Source organism: Poromitra crassiceps (assembly GCF_964638095.1).
Source record: "Poromitra crassiceps genome assembly, contig: HAP1_SCAFFOLD_229, whole genome shotgun sequence".
Taxonomy (NCBI): domain Eukaryota; kingdom Metazoa; phylum Chordata; class Actinopteri; order Beryciformes; family Melamphaidae; genus Poromitra; species Poromitra crassiceps.
This window is the reverse complement of record NW_028152162.1, coordinates 112,840-137,041: the sequence shown is the minus strand read 5'-3', so window position 1 is coordinate 137,041 and position 24,202 is coordinate 112,840. Positions and strand designations below refer to the sequence as shown.

The window sequence follows — 24,202 nt, the reverse complement described above, 5'->3', positions numbered from 1 at the left end:
TTTGGCAGGTGATAATTTAGTCCACTGTATGAGTGAACGTGGATCAGACCTGCTGTGCGTAAAGGCGCACAGTGTTACGCCATGTAAACAAACCACATACCTATCAGCTGTGCGCTCAAGTTCAGATGGGAGACATAACCACGTTAATATTTTGTGTGGTTAGGCGTAACAGAGCATGTCTGTCTTATTCCCTCACTTTGACACTGCCTGATTCTCATGTCTCCTCCTTCCTTCCTCTGTCTTGTGTCTCACGCTGATCTCCTGTCTCCTCCTTCCTTCCTCTGTCTTGTGTCTCACGCTGATCTCCTGTCTCCTCCTTCCTTCCTCTGTCTTGTGTCTCACGCTGATCTCCCCTCCCAGAGTCTGTTTGCGCTGGCAGCAGATGAGGACTCTGAGGTGAGGAAGAATGTGTGCTGGGCTCTGGTCATGCTGCTGGAGGTCCGCCCACATGCACAGCATCATCCAGGTAAGCGTGGACACAAATCCCCACTCAACTGATGTGTCTGGGACATGTTATCATCAGACCTCTCTGTGTTGAGTTGTAAGTGAAAACAAATTGCACCACATTCATATTTGAGTCGGCTTAAAGGAACACTCCGCCCATTTTCAACCAGCTTTGTATCATTAGAACATCAGTAGTATATCAGAAAACTGTAAACGGTTTTGAAGTCTGTCATTTAATTTGACAGTTATTGAGTGTTAAAGTGTGGACCAGTGACATCACTGGTCCACACTAACTCAAATGAATAACTCATTAACTAAAATCAACTCTCAATAACTGTCAAACTATTGATCATTCATCTAGTTTGACAGTTATTGAGAGTTGATTTGAGTTAATTAGTTATTAATTTGAGTTAGTGTGGACCAGTGATGTCACTGGTCCACACTTTAACACTCAATAACTGTCAAAACAGTTTACAGTTTTCTGATATACCGTACTACTGATGTTCTAATGATACAAAGCTGTTTGAAAATGGGCGGAGTGTTCCTTTAAGTTTTCCTCCTCAAACTTTCCCGCTCTCATCTGGAAGTGATGAAACACCCATGAGAACGTAGCTCTGGAGGCCTGTGAGTTCTCGCTTACCCTGGCGGAGCAGCCCTGTAAGTGCAGGAAAGATGATCTCAGACAGTTCTTGGCATTTTCACAATTATTTTCTTTTATTGCCTATAAGTTACAACCTAAGACTTGGGGAAAGGGGATGTGGAACAATGGATGGATCTCACATGGTGCGCGCTTTGTCTGGTGCCCAGGTATATACCTGGAGTGCACCCCCCTGCTTGCATCAATTAGATCCCATATATGGTCATAATTTGGGTCATGACACACAGGTGTGATTTCTTCTCCCTGGCCAGCTCAGTCTGCTGGCACAGACAGATTCAACAAGCCCATCTGCAAGGAGGTGCTGTCCGGACACCTGGTGCACTGAGTAAACACATTGACGTATCGACATAGAGACAGTCCGCATGTCTGGGAACGCCCACAAGATGTTAAACGGCTGGCCGCGAGTGGAGTAAAACCACCGATATAGCTCATGGGCTGACTCACCAAAAGACGCTGCTGCGGCTCTAAACTACAGGTTCGGGGGTTCTAGAGCAGAACACAAGATGTCTGCTCAGATGTGCGTTTACTGCGGTGATTAAATCCCCAATCGTGTCTGCCTGGGCTGGGCTATCGGCTAAATTCTAACTTTGCTGAATGGATAGAACGGGGGTTTTTACCCCACCCTGACCACGCCCCCAGCCAGGCTGAGCCGGCTAACCAGCGTCTATTGTGGGCATTCCTAGAGCCTGTATGGGCATTCCCCAGACATGCGGACTGTCTCTATAGTACATATCGCTATTGTCATGTGAAAACCTAGCAACTCTGTTTTTGGTGATTTTCATATTTTAACTCAAATTGAAAGTCTACATAATTTTTAAGTGTTCAGATTCCCCCCCACCCCATCCTGCACATTTATAGACACAAACCCAAGTGAAATGCTATTACTGTATAGTCCTGCTCATGCAATCAGCGCTCAGTTGGCACAATATTCCAATGTGTGTTGTGTTTGTGAGTACGCTGTATCTCAAATACCATCTGATGGCTCTTGGACATTAATATTTCAGTCATCTTAGAATTATGTTCCCCCCCCCCCAAATGTCCCGCTCTCATCTGGAAGTGATGAAACAGCCAGCTCATTGATTTACATAAATAAATACCTATACCATATGTATGTAATGTATAGCATAGATACCTACGTTCTTTTAGATACCTGAAGTTCCTAACATTCTGATCCAGATGTCACAAAACTAGTAGACTGACACAACTTACATTTAGGGTTTACCTGCTTAATTGTTTATTTAAGTGTTGAGAAAGTTGGATGATCCTTGGACTTATTAAGTCCATCAAACTGTAAAAGACATGGTGGACAAGAACATGTTTTAGTCTTTGTAAAGTTCAGACCATAATTCCATAATTGGCTAATCTTAAATTAATATTAATTAAACCAAAAATAAAGGTACAGTTCAAATATTCAAAGCATCCACATTGTTGCCACAACTTGTTACAATCAAATCATTGCATTCATAATACCCACTAAACATGAATTGGCATACACTACATATCAGTAACAGTTCTTTACTAATCTAAATTTAACAATGAAACAGTTCAGGCTGTGTAAACCTTATTTCAGTTATGTAAACCCTTATTTTAGACAGTGGGAGATGAACATCATTGATAGTGCTGGATTCAGGCATACTGTAGCTTAGCATGGCCATTGGCCTAAAAGGCTATCAAAAATCAATATTCAACCAACAATCCAACAGAATTATAATGACCAGCATGGTTAAACAGGTAATGCAACACATACCCCTGCTTGTCAGTCAGAGAACCATGCATTTAGAAACATACATCCATATCCCACTGCTTCAACTGAATTGTTTAGCGCCCCCTATTGTTTTTATTTCCTGTATGTAAAGCACCACTTATTTCCTGTATGTAAAGCACCACTTATTTCCTGTATGTAAAGCACTTTGTGATCCATGGATTACAGATTGAGAGGGAATTTTAACCTCTGGATCCAGGTTAAAATTATGTTAGCTTTCAACTGTTCCCCTCAGACATCACTATTTCTAGATTAGAATCCCTAATACAACCAGGGAAATCTAGACTTTCACACATTTTATCTTGTTATTTTATATATTCATCTTTTCAGATTGACATGCCATGTCAGTTTTTACGTTGTCTCCAAGACGAAACACCGTCTCCAAGAAACGTCACAGTCACAGAAAATGCCTGGAGAGCAGATTAAAAAAGCCCATAAACTGTCTTAAGAGCAGCTTTCATAAACAGAAGAGAAAAAATAAAGGAAATCTTCAATCGCGTTTGGAAGAAGAAATTGTTTGAAGAACTGTCAGGAAAATGCATTAATGTCATTCCTAGATATCTATGGTCTGTACATGGTGTTGTACATGTACACCATGTTATATTTTGAGGTGAGTTAGCTAGTTAGCTGGTACACTTTAGCATACTGTACATACTTTGAAGAATCATTGGGGGGGAAATGTGACCAATAGGAAAGAAAGAACAAAAATCAACATCAAAAATCAACATCTTGGCCTCTCCCTTCTCCATCATCAAAAACATTGTGATCAAAGCTCCAAGAGTTCCTGTTTTTCTTTTAGCCAGAAAGGCATCGACGATCTGGTACAAAGAGGAGCGAGAGGGAGAAACAAGAAGAGATATCTACAAAGAAAAGAGAGAGTCAACAGAGAGGGACAAACTGTATGTTGAGCTGCCCACTGCCAATCCTAAGGCAGGGCTCCACTCAGTCAGTCAGTCAGTCAGGTCACTGTGTTGAGGCCAGTAGTCTCATAGCCAAAGTCACGTCCACTTCCGGGTTAGGCATACGAACCAAGAGATTTCATCCGCCATTTATTTTCCCATAGATATTTTGTAAAATGCTCATAAAAATAGTTTTACTCCATCAAACCAAGCAATTCAGCTATGTTCAGAATCAGGAGAGAGAGACCATAGAACAGTGATACTCAACTTGTGGCCCGCGATAGGGTGTAGAGTGGCCCCCCAACCATTTTCTAATTCACAATGAAAATTAATGTTAAATAAAGTTTGACTGAGCTCCAGCTAAATTGTCAAATATTGCCGCCTGCTTGCCGCCCGGCATTTAACTTAAGTATAACTGTCCTGTGTGCACAAAGTCGGAGATGTTTGGTTAATTTTCTTTTTGGAGAGATCCTTTATTGATTTGTTTGGGGCAAGGGTTTACTCTGAACAGATTTGAGAACTGAAATGAAGTGAACAAATTGAATTTCTAACTTTTGTTTATCGGTATTATTTATTTAAAAACAAAACACTATTTTTGGTGAAAAACATCTACCGGTAGTTTGTTTGATTATTTGGCCTTGCCTGTAAATTATATTTTTCTTTTGTGTGAATGGTTTTCACATTGGATTTATATTGAACGGTGTTTGCATTATCACTCTGATTATTGCTTTGATTGTCAGACAAAACTCCAGCTGGCACCCAAGAAACCTAGAATCCGCTACAGAAAAAAAGAAAAATTATTAATAATGTTTGTTTATTAACCGACCACACTGAGGAAACATGTATGTGTTGTACTGCTCCTTACTGAGGTAAATTAAATATTTAAAAGGACTTTTTGAGTGCTGGCTTTTTCTTCCTATTGTTTATTAACCGGCCCCTGCCCTCCTGTCACTTTGCAAAAGCGCCCACCGGGCAAAGCAAGTTGAGTATCCCTGCCATAGAACATTTCACTCGGACCAAAACAAACAAAAAAGTAAAACTATTTCCATAAGCATTTTACAAAACGTCTTTGGGACATAAAATGGTGGATGAATCTCTTGGTTCATATGCCTAACCCGGAAGGGGGTGTCGACTTTGGCTCTCTAGTCCTACCTCAACGTGCACTGAGACTTGAACACCACCAGGAAGAGCTGTTTTGGTCTGTCTCACTTGGTGAAGGCAGCCACCACAGCCCACAGCAGCTGGTTGGTGTTGGGCTTGAGGCTCTCTGCCTCTGGCTCAAGCTCCAGCAGCGTGCGCACTCTCTTCATGGCCAGCTCATACTGCTCGTCCAGCAGGGGGCAGAAGGCGTTCTCCAGGACATCAGAGGAGTGAGCGAGGAAGAGTAGAGCGAGCAGACGCTGGTCCATGCGGGCAGGGTCATTCACCCAGCGCTCCAGTACGGCCTCTTGGACCTTCTTGACAAGCCTCTGCTTGATGGAGCTGTTGGTCAGAGGGTGGGTGGTCATGTCAAACAGCAGGAAGTTCTGCTTCTCTGTGGTCAGGACTCCTTTCTCCACCAGGTTCTTGGCCAGACGCTCACGCACGTTCCTCAGCTGGTAGTGGAGCTTCAGCGGGTTCCATGTCTCTCCTAGAGATGGACCACAAACACAGCAAGACTGTTAACACTAGTGCTGGGATAGCAGTTTTCCCCCATCAAACTTTTAAAGGAGAATTTCAGTATTTTTCAACCTGGACCATATAATTATTATTATTATGTGTTATGTTTAACTAACTAATCAGAGTAGGGGTGGGCGATATGACCAAAATCTCATATCCCGATATAGGTCATTTCATATCCCGATAACGATATATATCACGATATAGCATATTTTTTGTAAATTCAATTGATAGTTTATAAAAAATTACCACATGGCCATTTATTTATGTAGCAGTTAAACCAGTTAAAATTTTGTCAGTCAAATCCCACAAATGATACATGCATTCAGAATACAGATATGCATGGCTAATATTGGCTATTCTTTACAACCCAAACAAATGTATAATGAGTTGCAGGGCAGTAGAATGAAACACAAACTGAACCACACCACCAGCTCAATTTTCAAAGATTACATTAGAGCTGTCCAAAGAGTCAGTGACTGAAAGTCACGACTGGTGAGCACTCTCAAAAGTTTCAAAAAATTACGGTGCAAGGCGCAAACAATAAACAGAAGGACAAAAAGCCAGCACTCAAAATAAATCCTTTTGGGGTTTTTTAATACCTTCAAGCAGCAGCAGTGACAATGGACGTTTCGGCGTAAGCCTTCCTCAGCAGAATAAGTTATTTATAGTTTAGTCCAGTTCTCTCAGCTTGTTTATAAAGGTGCTGACAGGGTTCTGCGCAGCCTCGACTTGGAGCCTTGCAGTCGAACGTAACTCAGCACGTTGGCTGTGGTACACCTCTAAAACACTAGGTGGCTTGTGGTTCACTCATGTCCATTACATATGATGCTATCGTGTTGTTTACCAAGAACTTGCAATCATGTCGGTGGAGGGACATTTTATTGTCCCTCCATTTCAAAACTCATTCCGGTGAGCCTGCAGAAGGCTTTGCTAGATGAGGGACAAGCACTGTTAAATGAGGAAATTGCATTTCCTCATTCCTCACAACAAGTATGTCCAATCACAGCTCTCGTGCTGGTCACGTCACGTCCGCATTGACGCCGCGGAGTCACATTTTCGAGCAGCTGTACGCACCCTCCGCCGAGCTGCGGCGACACCATCAGCGCAGTCAGCGCCGGCGATTTCGTGTGAGCATAAAACCAGTTTAAAGGAACAAAAATGCTCCACTTCGTGATTTCCCGGTTATCCAACACAACTCTCACCCAAGGAAGCTAAAGCTAACTAGCTAGCTTTAGCAAGCTAGACGTTTGGTTTTCGGCTCCTCAATGGATTTCCTTGGGAGGACGAGAGATGTTTTGCCAAAAAATATGGATGAAACATGGACTTAACACAGCGCAAATGCCTGGGTAGACTAGGCGGACGGCAGTGCCAGACGTGGAAGCTTGATGAGTCGACGGTGGGTCTGACTACGTGAGACTAGAGTGGAGCTAACTTTTCCCTGCTCTTTCTACTCACCGGCTGATTTGTGTCACTCATAATCATTGTTGACAAGAGTCTGGTGCGTGTGTGAAAACAGAATGACGAAAGCACAGCGTCGTCCAAATGACGGACAATATTGCGATAAAGTGTGATTTGCAACACAACGATATACACGATGATAGAGCATCATATGAAACGAAATACATTTTCTATCATGAAAACGATATCTATCGTCATATCGCCCAGCCCTAAACCAGAGCAGACATTTTTTAAATTGATGCAGTATTGAGCGAGATCCAGCTGCACAACAGGCTGGAACAGATGCAGACGGAGCATCAGGCTAATATTATTATATCATACAGAGAGAAATGGAAGCGCCTCTATTGACCTCCATCTGCCTGACCTGAGTCTCATGGGACTGTGTGTGGGACCTGAGTCTCATGGGACTGTCACAGCAAAGGAAGAATCTGGAGCACACGGGTCACTGGTGAGAAGGTTTCTTTTAATAGGTTAAGTGCACCAACGTTTCGACGCAACGCGTCTTCATCAGGGTCAAACAGGAATGACAGAATGACAGCAGTTTAAATATACCTCCCCAATACACAAGGCAGTTTGCAATTGGTTAGACGGGATGGGGGGTGGTCAATTAATAAGCCAATCCTGTGACAGCACTTGGTCAGGGGGGTTGGGGTGGGGTGGGAGGGAGGGAGGGGGAAAGGGGAGGGGGGGGGGGGGTAGAGGATCAATGCATAAAATAAGCATATAATTACATATTTTAGAAACATAGGAACACAATACAGATATCAATACATTTAGAGGAAGCAGGAGAGGCTGAGCTCATCATTAAGTCCATTAGGCTCCACCGTATTCAGTGTGTGAATCCAGAAGGCTTCACGCCTCAACAGTTTTGTGACAATATCGAAACCTGGATATTTTTTACCAGTCCGGGGGTGAAGGAAATGTTTTGTGTCCGATCAGTTTGAGCAATGAGTACAGTGGCCACATCTGTAGAAAACCGAGGGAGGGGGTTGTAGCCAGGTGAGAGTAGAGGGGGGTGCAGTCATGGTGCTGTGTACTAACCTGTCTCTCAGTGATCGGGCTCGCCTGAAGGCGATTCGGGGGGGATCAGTACAGAGGGACTTCATGATTTGGTCCGACTGAAGAATGTGCCAGTGTTTCATCATGATCTGTTTGATGGCTCCGCTGATGGGAGAGAACTCGGTGGCAAAGCAGAGGCGTGGCTGTACGGGTGTAATACAGACAGTTTTGTTGAGGAGGCGGGTTCTCGGGGTGCGCACAGCTCTTTCATAGGCTGCCGCGATGTCAGTCTTGGCATACCCTCTGTCCGAGAAGCGCTGCTTCATCTCCCCGGCCTTAATATTTGTCACAAAACTGTTGAGGCGTGAAGCCTTCTGGATTCACACACTGAATACGGTGGAGCCTAATGGACTTAATGATGAGCTCAGCCTCTCCTGCTTCCTCTAAATGTATTGATATCTGTATTGTGTTCCTATGTTTCTAAAATATGTAATTATATGCTTATTTTATGCATACAATTACATATTTATAGAGAATCAGAGAAAACTGAATTTTCAGTCACTGGCCGTCCAGGTGATGTGAAAAGGATGTTCACTTTTTCATAAAAGCATGAAACTTTAGTTTCATGCCTTCGCTTGTTTCACAACTTGTCTGCTCCAAAGCGCTAATCCAACCATCGGAGATACTGTCTAAAGGTAGGCTTTAGATGTTAGCTTAGCGTCACCTAATATCACCATGCATCATAATATCACCTAAAAATTTATTTTCGCTTGTTTCACAAGCGAAAATAATTTTGTTCGGGGCCGTTAATGAAATCGCCGGGCTGGGCGCAGTGTTTGTGATGTGGGAGATCCGAGCTGTCAAAAGGGAATAAAAGACTCGCTCCTGGCCAATCCCGGCGCTTGACTGCTGCGTAGGCGGGCCACATGGCTCCCTTTCTGAAAATGTTCAGAGCCCTAAATTGTACAAGTTCACCAAGTTTCATGCTTTGATGAAAAAGTGAACATCATTTTCACATCACCTGGACGGCCAGTGACTGAAAATTCAGTTTTCTCTGATTTGAGGTATAGTGCAGAATTTCAGCCAAAGGAAGTGTAATTTCTGAGGTAGGAACTTCATCTTGGGCTCAAATTGAAGCTTATGAACTTTGGCAGTTTTCTAAATACAAGTGAGGAAGTGATATTCACCATAAAGTGCTGGAAAATAATCATTTTTTAGGAGAATTTGTGAAACGGACAGCATTTTTTTTGTATTTTTGTGGGCGAAATCTTAAAATAGAATTGCAGCAAGCCCCAGAATCTTATTTTGTCACTTCCCTCGATACTTCCCCCTATGTTCCAGCATACTTACTGCAAAATGTCATGCATGCATGACTTTTTATGCCAGGGATGGGCAACTTTGATGATAGAGAGGGCCACAAAAACAATCCTCGCTACCAGAGGGCCAGATTGTGACCGTGCACTTCCACCAGTAGCCTACTGTAACACCATCACTCCCAATTATAGCTAATAATTTGATGAAAAGAACTGGTAATCAAAGTTTATTATAGCAACATTTATATTTTTCATATTCAAATTTAGTAATTCTTCCATTCAGATGACACCAGAAACTTTGATCTAGCTTTAAAACAGCCCACTACAGCAATTTGATGGGGTACATCACCCAAATATGTCATATTAATCAGATACGCAATGTTGCATGTGCAATGTGCATCCAATGTGAATGTCATATATAAATATACAGTATATATATATATATTAGGGCTGTCAGCGTTAACGCGTTAATGCGCGCCGATCATAACGCGTTTTTTTTTTATCGCGTTAATCGCATGCCGCTATTTTGTCCCTTCCTCGCACCGTACTTGTAGTCAAGCCGTTCGGTTTCCTGTCTCCTGCTTGTGCAGGCAGGCATGGAAGAGAACGACAGCAATACGCTTTTAAATGGCTCGTTTTACTTCCCAAATGGCACAGTGGATAAGTCAAGAGCCGTAGTTTGCACCTTGTGTAAAACGGAATTAAAATATCACCGAAGTCCATCGAGTTTGAAGCGAGCGATCACCTAAAAGTAGCCAGCGGCCAGCTAGCTAGTGCGAGACTCGGAGTCTCGGATGCGCGGGTCCTCTAACCACTGGGAGGTCGGCTCCAATGGCATCACGCGATATACACGTTATCAATATACAGTTTCCAATACTGAGCCATTATTCACATGGAAGTGCCAAAGTTTCTAGCTCAGATACAGCCTTCTTCGGCTGTGTCATTTTGGGTTTCGACTGCTCCACAGCGACACCGCCGGAAGTATCGGTTCTGGAGCGTGTTTACAATTATTGTGCATTTATTTTCTATTCAAGATGCATTTTGTAGACATTTTGTGACCTCCTGACTACATTGCATTTCTATTGAATTGAAAATAAATCTAAAATTCAAGATCACAAAGTACATTTATTTGCATTCATTTGATTCCCAATCACGACACACTGGTAATAATTAGTAATATCTAATTAAAAATGCTTTGCAATGCAAAATAATAGCATTTTAAACATGCGATACAAAGATGCGATTAATCGCGATTAATTATAGTTAATCGCACGATTAATCGCGATTAATCACGATTAACACGTTCACTGCCAATGACGAGTTGAGTGGTCCAAAAAAATCCAACGGTTGACTGCCAATGACGAGTTGAGTCATCAAAAAAAAAAAAAAAAAATTTTTTTACCTATATTCTCCTATAAAAATATTGGAGCCACCGAACGTGTACAACCCATTCCACCGACCCACTAAGTGGCGACAGTGCTCTCCAGACTAGAGGAAGGCAAGCAAAAAGCAGTGTGAGGAAGCCATTCTCATGAAAATGGATTGGCGAAAACGCTTTCGTTTTCGCGCTTGGGAGCTGGCGGTGGGGTTTTGCAAATTTGCATAATAGATTACGGGTGGAACACACTTTGAAACACGCAGCATAAATAAGACCAGAATCGCAAAAGCTTCATCAAAGCTCTCAACAGAAACCCCAAGAAACGAGCGAGCCCATCCAGACTTGCCCAGCGGCCGCCAGCAGACAGGAGCAGCAGCAAAGCAGTGAGCCTGGTGACGCGAGGTTACAGCAGCAGCAGAAACGAGCTTGTGACACGCCCGCTGCAGCCAAGAAGAACACACACGGAGGGAGGAGTTTGAAGGAGAGGGGTGTTTCCTGCTGTTATGGAGGAAATTACTGTTCAAAACTATTGTTTAGATGTCTGACGTCTTACTGATGCCAAAAATGAATGGTTAAAGTGACTGTTCTATCGAATTTCACAAAAAGCTATTTATCTCAGCTTAAATTTTCAGACGCTGAAACCATGCTGTATTCAAGTGCTAATGCCTACATAACTACTAACTCTACAAACTAACTCTTTTAGACAGAGAAAGCACACATTCTATTAGTAGTTCTTTTGAGATATTTTGTGTTCACAAAATCTTAGCAGAAAAGAATCCTCGGGTCTTGAAAGATGAGCCAGAATCCTCAAAAAAACCCTCTGGCAGAAGCTACCTACAGTAAAAAAAAAACGGCTGGCAGTGAATGTGTTAAGAAAATGAATCGTTTGACAGCCCTAATATATATACACATACAGTATATATACTGTATATATATATATATACACATACATACACACAGTATATATATATACATATACATATATACTGTATATAGTGTGTGTGTGTGTGTGTGTGTGTGTGTGTGTGTGTGTGTGTGTATATATATATATATACACATATATATAGTGTGTGTAAATATATATATACACACAGTATATACCGGTATATATATATATATATATATATATATATATATATATATATATATATACATACATACATATATATATATGAATTGTGAATTGGCCCATTAATTAGTTTTTGTAAGATGTGCATTGATGCAAAACTGTCCAAATAATTGTTTAATGTGATACTACTGCAGAAGGCCACTGAAGGAGCTTGACTCACCACTGAGCAGTTCGATCCAGCTCTGCACAGTCTCTGGTGGTTGGGTGTCTTTGATGTGTTTCAGGGCTTCGTCCAGGAGCACATCGCCTGTCGGTGCATCAGACTTACAGATCACCTGGATATGAAATATGACCACAGGCAATTACAACTACAGCAGTCGAGATCTAGTCCCTCATATGACAATGACAGATGTTGAAATCGGATAACAATACAGATGCAGTGAGGGTTACGGCCGGGACACACATCTTGCGTCTACCTACCTAGTGCGTGTGCGTGGCGTGGGGGCTGCTGCTGGCACGCCCGCGGCATCCATACAGGCAGCGTGGCTGCTGCGTTGCAGCTGCTGCGTTGCTGTCTGTCTGCCAACTCTCTTCCTATAGAGTTTACCTTTTATTAAATTTGCTATAGGCTAAACAATACAATGATGATTTTAACTGAAGATCGCTTGGGCTCACTTCATAATCGAGGCAGTATTGATTTGTGTGTGTGTGTGTGTGTGTGGGGAGGGGAGGGGAGGAACGAAGCCACGTTGTAGCCTATGTACTGTATGTGGTTTTCAGAGGGCAGGAGAACTGCAGCTGTGACCTCCTCCTCCTGTCTCAAATCAAAACGAGCCTTGTTTGGCTGTGGCTGCCCCTGTAAAATATAATTTTAATGTCTATTTGTGTAGAGACACGCTAGAGACACGCGCGCGGTAAGCAGAAAAAATAGGCGTCGCTTCTATTCTCTAGATGACGCGCGTCTCACGCCTCGCAAGACATGCGCCTGAGATGCGCGTCTCATGCCGGTGGTGTGGCTGCTGTAACCTGTTAACATGGGCGCCGAAATGAAAATCAACAGGTAACGCCACGCAGACGCACAGCAGACGCAAGATGTGTGTACCGGGCCGTTACGTTTAGAATTTCGTTTTTTTAGAATTACATTTTTTTTTACAACCTGGACCTTATTTCCAGCTTTAAATATTATTTTTAAGTCACCCTGAGAAGTTCGGTTTTATTAGCATCAGCAGAAACGATAATCAGTTTTGATTGCCAGCTACAAACGAGAAATACGGGGCATGTGAAATGCTTATATTTACGTACTATAAATAGCTTATTTTCCGACACAGCGGCTCATATCCTTATTATATCATCCCGACAACAAGGAAATTAATTATGTATTACCTTGGCACAGTGTGTTCATCCTGGCTCTGCTGTCCATAGCAGCTCCTGATTTGGGTCGGTCCGGAATAGCGTCATGGATTACAATCTGAGCCCCCCCTCAGATTGTAATCCATGACGCTATTCCGGACCGACTCAAATAAATACGTGCAGCCATCGAATTCAAATAAATCATCCATAATCTTGAAATCAGATAAATATCTGCTAGGCTAGGCTAACTAAGAACATAACAAACTGGCCGCAAGTCAACTATAACCTGCCAGATGTGCTTCTTCTTCTGTAACTACACACAGAAAGGCCCTTTTGACGACCCCACCCGGGCGGTGGGCACTCGAGGACATGCGGACGGGCACGCATTCCTTAAGCGTTCACATCGTCCCAGGAGGGAATCGAACCCACGACCTTCGAGCTGTGAGGCGATAGTGCTTACCACTGCACTACCGTACCTCCCTCGTCATTATTTTCTGAAGGAGGTTAGAGGGCCCGAACCTGTAATTCTCTCAAGATTGATCCACACTTTTATAGAAGCTTATAACGGGGAAGATACAAGAAGAATTATCGGTAAACTGTATAGCGCCATTACATCAATGAATAAAAACTCAACAGATTATGTGAGACAGCGCTGGGAAAAGGATTTGAGTGTGGAAGTACCGGAGGAGGTGTGGCTTCAGGCTTGGGAGGCTCATTGCTCTGTCACGAACTCACTGACCTGGAGAGACTTTGGCTGGAAGAGCCTGATTCACTTTTTTATAACACCAAAACAATTCTTTAGGGATCAGACTATGACGATATGGGTCGAAAACGGGAATAAAACTGTCTATTTACATGGATGAAAAGCATGCTGCCACGTGGCCCCCACGGAGCTCCATTCTAGGACTGGCTTGCACACTATTGATCTCAAAACAACGCCTAAGACGGAAAAAAACGCTGCGGAGAAGAACACTGGGTGAGTCGTCAGATAATAATTAATGTGAGGAGAGGGCTCCAGGTTAAAAAAAAATTAAATTCTCCTTTAAGACAAGCAAACCTGAATTTGATCAGTTTTTTTATTTTTGCACGTATAGCCTATTCCTAGATTATCATTCAAGAATTTTATTTGGGCATTGCAAAACAGAGGTTTCTCATTCTTAATAGGCTAAAACAGCTGTATTTTAAGAAAGAACAATAAACAGTAGTGCAAACGGTATTTTGATATGGCCTACCGGTAATGCAACTTCGCATCTACTCATTACATTTTCTTTTAACAGTGCAAACAGCAACGTTACATATTCTTTTGAATAGAACAAACCTGGCAGTTTAAATCATTAGTGAAAAAACATTTTAGATTTCAGATTAAATCTTCTGAACACAACAAAATGGCATGTTACTACTATAGATTAGATACAATGTAAATAGCTTACTCAATGTGCTGTCGTCAGAGTTTAGTTGAATCTAGTAATGCTGACATCGCTTCTCATTAGTCGTGACTCACAACAATCAATGAGAAGCGCATTCTAGGGTAGTTGGACGTAACATGACACCACACAGGCTGAGGGGCAGAGCAGCTCCAGCAGCTACAGAGTTTCTCACTCAATACAAATAGCCCGTCACTCTTTGCACTGCATTGTTTCTCCAATACGGGACAAAGCGCGTCCCGTATCAGTTCAATACGGAACACGTTTTTTGTTTACAAATACGGGACAATTCCGTATTTTAAGGGACGGTTGGCAACCCTAGCTGCAGCTGAATAGTGATCACCATGAAGCGATTGTCTCCCAAAAAGTGATTCTTTCTCCACATTTCTTGTGACTAACGTTATGGGAAACGACAGTGTAGTCAGTAAACTAGTGCAACGTTTTGAATGAGTTTTATCGGGCGTGCGCTATGAAGAAGCGTGCTTCTCATTCGGGAGAATATCTCCAGCCACCATTTTCGGGAAGAGCTGGAAAACTTCCGGTTAAAACTTTCAAAATAATGTTACTTAAACAAAAGTAAATAGCTTATTGATGCACGTTGGAAGAGAAAAGGTATTTCAACGAATGAAGCAGCATCCTTGTATCAAAATACTCGTTGTGATGTTATATGGTGTGAAACTGTGGCTGTAACGCATTACTCAAAATAAATAAGGTTACAATAAGCATTTTATTTTGAAAGCAACAAAGCGGATGATGTACTTGTACATTCTGGCTGACTTGACGCCCGGCCGTGCAGTTGCTGCTGGTTGCTGCCAGATCCACATGACGATGCGTGCGTAGATCTTCTAGACAATTTTTAAAGGGGTGGGGAGTAGGGCTGGGTATCGAGTTTCGATACTTACTTGGCACCGAAATGGAAACATCGATACTAAGGGGTATCGAAGCCTCCCTTGTCAATCGATACCAATTTTCGATACCAAAACAAAACAGCGTCATTGAGCCTATAAGCATGCGACATGCTTGCACGCGCGCTCTAATACGGCTGGTGATTGGCTGTCATGTAGAGGCATGCAGGAAACGTTACGCCCACTTTAGCCGGTGTGTTTGTTGTGCCAGGCGTGCGGTGCGGATATATTATACAAGAAGTTAGCCACTCAAGCTACTCCTATTGTCCATACTATCAACAGGAAAGACAGATCCTCAACAACAGATTGGAGAGCAATAGTATCAAGCTGGATTTAAAAGCAATATTGCAGTTGAATTCAGGGAATGTGGGATATAGGGATATATTTTCATTTCTAGAAGAAACTGGACTAAGTAAAAGAATATAGTCAGGATAGTGTAGTGTTTTAGGAAACCATTCTGATCCACACTCCATTTCAGAAGGTGGCGGTAATGCACCATAAGTTGTTTGCCAACCGCCATAAAACACTAGAAGAAGAAGAAGAAGCTACTCCTATCCTGGAGTACCATATGGCGAAGATGATGAAAAGCAGGAAAAGAAACAGAAACAACACGGACTGGTTTCCACAGATAAGAGAAATAATTGAGAGGTGGGTCAGCTTACCGCAAGTTAGCGGTTATCAGATCCCTCAGTCTGACAAACCATGCATCTGGCTGTGAGTTGTAGCTAGCAGATCGTTTAATTAATTGCCGCCGTAACGTTATGCGCAAGCGGGCATTGTGTATTTTTAGCAACTCGTTAACAAACGCTGATGTCATGATAGTTTGTTGAATGTAAATGCGATTCATTTATATTGATTGGCTAGTCAGTGAATGCATGAAGTGGAGCTGTCTCGTCAGATTTGACAAGAATGACGTTCTGTTGCAGCAGTGAGCATTAAACACTGATCTGCAACACTAGCGTTAATGTTTAATTAATTAGCGTTAACGTTATGTGCAAACGTTATCGCCCATTATGTATTTTTAGCAACTCGTTAACAAACGCTGATGTCATGATAGTTTGTTGAATATAAATGGGATTCACTTTGTGCCATTGGCTATATTGATAGGCTAGTCAATGCTCAACTAGTCTTCCATGCATGAAGTGGAGCCATCTCATCAGTTTGGACAAGAATAGAGTTCTGTTGCATCAGTGAGCATTAAACCCTGATTTGCAACTCTCTGTTTTGCACTGAAAACTATTCCACTGATTTATTTGTTTTACATTTCTTTCCTTTGTAGTACTTCCAATATTTTTTGTAGGGACGGCAATACGTTTAGAGAACTTAAAGTTATGTTAAATACAGTAGGTTTTATTTTTTTCTGCTGTAAAACTTAAGATGGGGGGAAAACTAAAGATTTGTAAAATAATTTCAATGTGTAATGCAGTTTTATTTTTGTTAAAATTGATTTTTCTAAAAATTGGTATCGAAAAAAGTATCGTTCAGGAACCGGTATCGAAATCCAAGTATCGAAATGGTATCGATATCGAAAAATTTTGAACGATACCCAGCCCGGGGGCGAGTACCCGAACAGCAGAAACGTTACTCGAGCTTCAGCACGTGTCACGCTTGGAATAGGCGCATTACTGCTGTGGCTGTAACGCATTACTCAAAATAAATAAGGTTACGTTACAATAAGCGTTTTATTTTGAAAGCAACAAAGCGGATGACGTACTTGTACATTCTGGCTGACTTGACGCCCGTGCAGTTCATGCTTCCAGATCCACATGATGATGCGTGCGTAGATCTTCTAGACCATTTTTAAAGGGGTGGGGAGTGGGGCGAGTACCCGAAGAGCAGAAACGTTACTCGAGTACTGACGTTATGAACGAGTGCTCGAGTACCCGAGTACTCGCGCCCATCCCTAATGTATGTATGTATGTATGTATGTATGTATGTATGTACAGTATGTATGTATGTATGTATCTATCTATCTATCTATCTATCTATCTATCTATCTATCTAAGGCCCTGTTTACACGGCAACGCTCCCTGCATAAAATTGCAAACTTTTTTAGTGCATTCCTTTTACACGGTGATGGCGTTCTTGGGGCATGAAAACGCAAAAAAATGAAAACAGGTCCCAGAGTGGAATTCTTGATAACGCTGCCCCTCTGTTGCTGTGTAAAGTGGAGAAATGCAATTCAAGTGATGACACAGCCGCCCTTCAACATGGAAGACAATGGTAGGCAATATGAGCATTGAACTAGCCCAATACTATACAGGCTTATGGCACAGGCACAATGAGTCGCATTGACATTCAACAAACGTGATAACGATTTGCTAAAAACACATACGGTAATCTGAGTTAAGTGCCCGCTACTAACGTTGCACATAGCCTATTAATCACTGTCTCCCGCATTGAATAATTGAAACTCAATTGTGCCCCAATGAAAACTGGTCTTTTTTATGTTGCTTCACTGGGGTTTTATTCTGTAATCCAATCTGGAGCAGTTTATTACCATTGGTGACTTCTGTGTCACTCTATCATTAAATTAATTAAAAGTTTAATCCTACAAAGTTAAATCAAGCCCGTTAGAAATAGACAGAATAGAAGAAGCTAAGCATTTTTATCTTCAAATTAAAATTATATAACCATAATTATAACTGGGTCAATAAAAATCAGGGCTACGTCTTAAAATTGACTTTTAGTTGCTAGGCATGGGTCGATTTCCGGTTTTACCGGTTCGGTTCGGTATACGAGCCCAAACCGGTTTGATCACGTGCAAACCGAAAAAACCTAAAAAAAAAAAAAAAAAAAATTTAGTTTTTTTTTTTAGTTTTTTTGCCAGTCCATTCTGATTGCACTATTGTTCGTATTAGCCTCTTCTCAAGTTGCACTAGTAGGCAAAAGTCTTATTTTGTTTATTATGTTGATGTTTGAAGAAAAGTTAAGCTGAATAGTTATGAGAAATAAAAACAGTGTGTTGTTACAGTTAAAAGGTTCTGCTTATTTGTATTCAGTGTTCGTGCTGGTTGGCAGCATACCAGCTTAGAGGTGCATTATCGCCACCAACTGCAGCCGCTTTGATACGTTTTTTGGGGGAATATCGAACCGGTTTCAAAATGTTCAAACCGACCCATGCCTAGGCCCTATATTGTGTGAATTTGTGAGTTTTGAAGTTTATAAGGCAGCTCAGCTGTAAGCCAATCCATTCTGATTGCACTGCTTGTGTTTTTATTAGCCTTTTTCTCAAGTTGCACTATAGGCAGAAGTCTTATTTCATTTATTATTTTGATGTTTAGAAGAAAAGTTGAGCTGAATAGTTATGAGAAATAAATACAGGGTGTGTTTGTTACACAGGTGTCCTGCTTCTTTTTATTCAGTATCATTGCTGGTTGACAATACCAGCTTAGAGGTGTATTATCGCTATCAGGTGGACTGAAGTTGCACTACAGACAGTTATGGGCCACACTCGGGAGCCCTGCTTGAATTTTTTTTTTTTTTTTTTTTAATTACAAAAAAAATCGGTATACCGGTTCGATCCGGTTTAGACAGCAATATCGAACCGGTTTTAAAATTTTCAAACCGACCCAGCCCTATTAGTTGCCTGTGTTGTCTTCTGTATATTTCGGATCACACACACAAAACGTTGCAACATGCATCAATAAGGCTATTAGTTTATTTAATGACCATTATTTTGTTTTAACCAGAAGCTTCAATGTTATTCTGACTCACTTGATGCTGCTCTGAGATTTCTGCGGCTTCAGTCTGCACGCAAATCGTTATCACAAACGCTGTGTATAAACATGAAATAAAAGGTGAGAACGCAACGCGAGTTTGCTGTTTTATGCAGACTGTTGTCGTCTAAACATGGCCTAAATTTTGCAGTGTAGGCTCTGTTCTCTGTTTACATTTTTGTCCCACTGATGATGTCATAGTGACATCATTGATGATGTCATCATTGATGTCATAAATCACTGATGATGTCATCAGTGATGTCATAAGATGGAAGTTGTGACATCATCAGTGATGTCATTCATCAGTGATGTCATAAGAGCATGTGATCATCAGGGATGTCATAAGAGCATGTGAGCCCATGTGGCCGAGCTGCGTATGTCAGCTGCATGGCTAGCTCGACGAGCTGCAGGGTGGGCGAGGCTGATAGCGACTAGGAATCGAGCACTTGTGGCGCGTGAGATGGCTAGTTATATAAAAGGGAGCAAGTGGACTGTGTTTTTGTCCCGCTGATGATGTCACAATGTCTATGACATCATCGGTGATGTCATCAGTGACATCATTGTTGACCATCAAGTTGACATCACTGATGATGTCATACGCACTGATGATGTCATAGGCATGGTGAAATCAACAGTGATGTAATAGGGATTGTGACATCATCAGTGACAGCGATGTCATCAGTGATGTGAAGTTGAGCAAATGTGTGTTGCACATGTCAATAGAGCAGGTGAGGCCAGGCAGCAGCCAAGCTGCGGGCGGGGCTGCGCAGCGGCTGAGCTGCGTGCACGCGAGCCCGCACAGCGGGCGAGCCTAGGGTTTTGGCCCTAGGCGATCTGTCAGTTCTGTTAAATTTAATGAAACAGAAGTGAAAACAATCCATCAAAATCCACAAATGAAAAATGGAAATAGAAGGCATTTATTTGTCTTTGAGCAGCACCTGTGACTGAGGAGGATTGGGATGTTTTCTGTATGTTTGCCTCAGTCTTCCACAAAGCTTCCCTGGCAGCATTTGCTTTGAGTTAAAGCCCATAGAAATAGCAGAGCCAGATGGCACCACAAAGCCAAACAGTTTATTTGAAGCCCGAGCTGAGAGCTCTGGATAGTAATTTAACTGTGGTCCCATGGTAGCCTGGTTCTGTGTCTATATCTGCCACAGTGAGCGCTCCATAGTTCAGCACAAAAATAAAGGCTCAACCAGATTCCTTCCTTCAGATAGGAGCCTTTATTTGTCAATGGGGCCCATAAACCTTTTCCTCCATTTCCCACTGATTAGCCATAATCTGAAACCTTGTCTTGACAAGCTAACTCAGCAAGCTTAGCTTCAGCAGTAGGGATGGGCATTTTAAGCTATTTAAATACTCGAGTACTCTCCTTATGAATGAGTAATCGGGTACTCGCTCGGGTCTGTGTGGAAACATAAACGGAACCAAAGTTTTCCTATGTTAACACGTTCACTGCCAATGACGTGTTTTTACGTCAAACAAAATCCAACGGTTCACTGCCAATGACGTGTTTTTACGTTAAAAAAAAATCATTTTTTTTTTTTTGACGGTGGGACGTCTCCTATACCAGAATTGGAGGTATTGAATGTGTATAATGTATTTTACCGACCCACTGAGTGGCGACATGTCTCTCCACAGTAGAAAGAGGCGAGCCAAAACTGGAGGGAAAAGCGCGAGGAAGCCGTTCTCATACAGTAAAATGGATGGCGAAAACGCTTTCACTTTCGCGCTGATTGCTGGCGGTGCGGGATTGCAAATTTGCATAATAGATTACGGGTGGAACACACTTTGAAACACGCAGCATAAATATGACCAGAATCGCAAAAGCTTCATCAAAGCTCTCAACCAAAACTCCAAGAAACGAGCGAGTCCATCCAGACTTCCTCAAAGAGCGGCCGCGCAGACAGGCACAGCAGCAGCAAAACAGAAACGAGCTTGTGACACGGCCGCTGCAGCCAAGAAGAACACACAAGGAGGGAGGAGTTGGAAGCAGAGGGGGGTTTCCTGCTGTTATGGAGGAAATTACTGTTCAAAACTATTGTTTAGATGTCTGACGTCTTACTGATGCCAAAAATGAATGGTTAAAGTGACTGTTCTATCGAATTTCACAAAAAGCCGTTTATCTCAGAATAATTTTTCTGACGCTGAAACCATGCTGTATTCAACTGCTAATGCTTACATAACTACTAACTCTACAAACTAACTCTTTTAGACAGAGAAAGCACACATTCTATTAGTTCTTTTGAGATATTGTGTGTTCACAAAATCTTAGCAGAAAAGAATCCTCGGGTCTTGAAAGATGAGCCAGAATCCTCAAAAAAACCCTCTGGCAGAACCTACCTACAGTAAAAAAAAAACGGCTGGCAGTGAATGTGTTAAGCAGTTAATTTCACATTAGCCTGTAAGAATATCTAGTATGAGAGCAGTGGTAGGGTTAGGGTATCCTATCTGCTGTGTATGGGGATGTTCACAACGTTAGCATTTTTGCATAGAAAAAACGCTGCTGCCCTGGAGCACTTTTTGTGAGGAGAAATACATGGAGGGGCCGTGGTAAGGATCAAGGATACTTTATTGTCATTCATCATGCCAAACATAATGAGCGAAATGTAGTACTCAGGTCTCAGTACTAAGTAACCTAAAAACTATAGCATAAAAAATATAACTATTAGGGATTAAGAATAAATACCTAAAACCAAAACAGCTCTATTAAGTTACATTAAAATAAATAAAATCTAAACTACAACCAGCTAAAACAACAATGGACAGCAATAATGGACAGCAATAAAAACATACTAAAAAAGACTAAAAACAACAACAACTAAAAGACTAAAGGGAAGTAAAAGACAGCAGCAATGGGGTAGCAGCATGATAAATCTCTCAAAAAGTGCATTATTTTAGAGTTAATCTGTTTAAAGTGCAGTAATCACAGGCAGAGTCGAACAACAGTCTGACAGCATCCAGGAGAAAGCTGTTCCTCAGCCTGGTGGTTTTTGCCCGGATGCTGCGCAGCCTCCTGGCCGAGGGGAGAGGGACAAACAGTTAATGTGCAGGGTGGGTGGAGTCTTGCATGATGCAGAGGGCTCTGTCTCTGCATCTGCTGCTATAGATGTCTGACAGGGGTGATAAGCTGCAGCCGATGGTCCTCTGAGAGGAGTTGACCACCCGCTGCAGCGCCTGCTTCTCTGCCACCGTGCAGCTGCTATACCACACGGTGATGCATGGTGTCAGTGTGCTCTCCACCACACACCTGTAGAAGGAGCTGAGGATGTTGGAGTTCAGCCCCGCCCTTTTCAGCTTCCTTAAGAAGTACAGCCACTGGTGAGCTTTTTTGATGATGCTTGTGGTGTTGTCCTGCCAGGTGAGTGTGCTGGAGATGTATATCCCTCATTTGTGTGTGTATCCCTTCAAGACCGCGAACCGCGTGACGTGGTTCGCAGTCTTATTTTCTTAATTTCCCCCCCCCGATTTTTTTATCCCATTTTTATCCCCCGTTTTAGTGCTCATTTGAATTACTCAATCCTGGTTGCTACTCCATCCTCTGCCGATCTGGGGAGAGCCGAGACTGATTCCATGCATCCTCCGAGACATGGGCAGTCAAGTCAGCCGCTTCTTTTCACCTGCCCGAGGAAGCTTCACCGGTAGGACATAGCACGTGGGAGGTTCACGCTATTCCAACCAGTTCCCTCTGAACAGGCGCCCTTAACGATCAGAGGAGGAACCATATAAGCAACAAGGATGTTGCATGTTTTTGTGAAGGGGGTTCCTATATGAAGGAGACCCCCGGGAGGCACGGGGAGAACATGCAAACTCCACACAGAAAGGCCATTTTGCCGACCCCACCCGGGTGGTGGGCACTCGACGACATGCGGACGGGCACGCATTCCTTCAGTGTTCACATCGGCCCAGGTGGGAATCGAACCCACGACCTTCGAGCTGTGAGGCGATAGTGCTTACCACTGCAACACCGTACCTCCTGTGGTTCACAGTCTTAAAGGGATGCATCAGGTATCAATGGGTTAAAAAAATACCTTTACAACCATGATGATGATTGCATCAGAGCACACCTTGGTGATTGGCGTACCCACCCACGGGCCGGCCAAGGAAGACTAGGCAACATCTGACATTCGTCTTTGTTTTTACTGTTTTTATCCGGCAATCAACACCTTGCCCAGGGGACTGCAGTTGAAAATTAGGTATCCAGCTAAAACTGGCACATTTGCAGCAATGTTGATTGATGTGCACTGTCCCTGTACAACTAAACTAATAAATAAAAAATAAATAAATAAATACTCCATAACCTTTGATTTAGATTTTGACATCTTTATTGATAATGAAAAACATGTATACATTAGATATACAGTCAGAAACACCATCATCAAAAGGATAAACACAATAAAGCTAGAAGCTTATTTCCTTTGCGGTCCTTGAGGTGTCAGTGTGGAATATGAACTGGTGAATGAATGTATGGGTGCGTGTGAGTGTGTAAGAATATAAGTGCATGTTTTAAAGTGCAGGTGTCAAAGACTATGGGTGGGTGTGTGTGTGTGTGTGTGTGTGTGTGTGTGTGTGTGTGTGTGTGTGTGTGTGTGTGTGTGTGTGTGTGTGTGTGTGTGTGTGTGTGTGTGTGTGTGTGTGTGTGTGTCCACCACGCTGGAGGAAGGAGAAACAAGGGAGACTAAAAATATGATACACAATAATAAAAGCAGTACAAAAGGCCTAATGAAAACAGTCAGTAAAAAAACCTAAAAAACAGGATCTGCTGCTCCTGATCCAGCTCTTTACAGAAGATTTAAAAGAGGAAAAAGATAAACTAGTCTTAATGTTTGTGGGCAGGCTGTTCCACAGCACAGCTGCTGTGTAGAGGAATGAGCTCTGCCCTATACACCGTTTACACCTGACTGGGACAAAGTCGGTGGCGTGACTGTGTACATCCCTGGCTTTGCACAGAAACAGCCGACAGACATTTGAGAGCCTGTACTTTTTTTTTACTTTTGTTTGCGTAGACATAATAATAATAATACATTTTATTTGTCATGTACTTTTCATTTAAGATAAATCTCAAAGTGCTGTTGAATCAGTAATTCTACTTTTACCAGTATTTTTTTACACAAGTAAGTGTAACTGTACTTCTACAATGAGTGTACCTTTCCCATCTGTGT

At 42.3% G+C, this 24,202-nt stretch overlaps 2 protein-coding genes across 6 annotated transcripts in view; one reads left to right on the top strand and one right to left on the bottom strand.

Annotated features, from left to right (window-relative positions):
- The first annotated feature begins 365 nt into the window (after positions 1-365).
- Positions 366-24,202, top strand: part of LOC310770796 (PDZ domain-containing protein 2-like) — a 52,545-nt gene continuing 28,708 nt past the window's right edge. For all 5 annotated transcript variants that reach the window (XM_083663508.1, XM_083663507.1, XM_083663509.1 and 2 more), the window contains exon 1: positions 366-466. The gene's annotated coding sequence lies outside the window, so the exon portion shown is untranslated. The remainder of the gene's footprint in view (positions 467-24,202) is intronic.
- On the bottom strand, positions 2,622-24,196 carry LOC310770790 (Golgi phosphoprotein 3-like; the record flags this gene model as incomplete). Its single annotated transcript, XM_083663495.1, has 5 exons — positions 2,622-5,393; positions 11,863-11,977; positions 21,996-22,056; positions 22,159-22,394; positions 24,188-24,196. The coding sequence occupies 5 exons, from the start codon at positions 24,194-24,196 to the stop codon at positions 4,969-4,971; spliced, it is 846 nt and encodes a 281-aa protein (XP_083519621.1). The 3' UTR covers positions 2,622-4,968.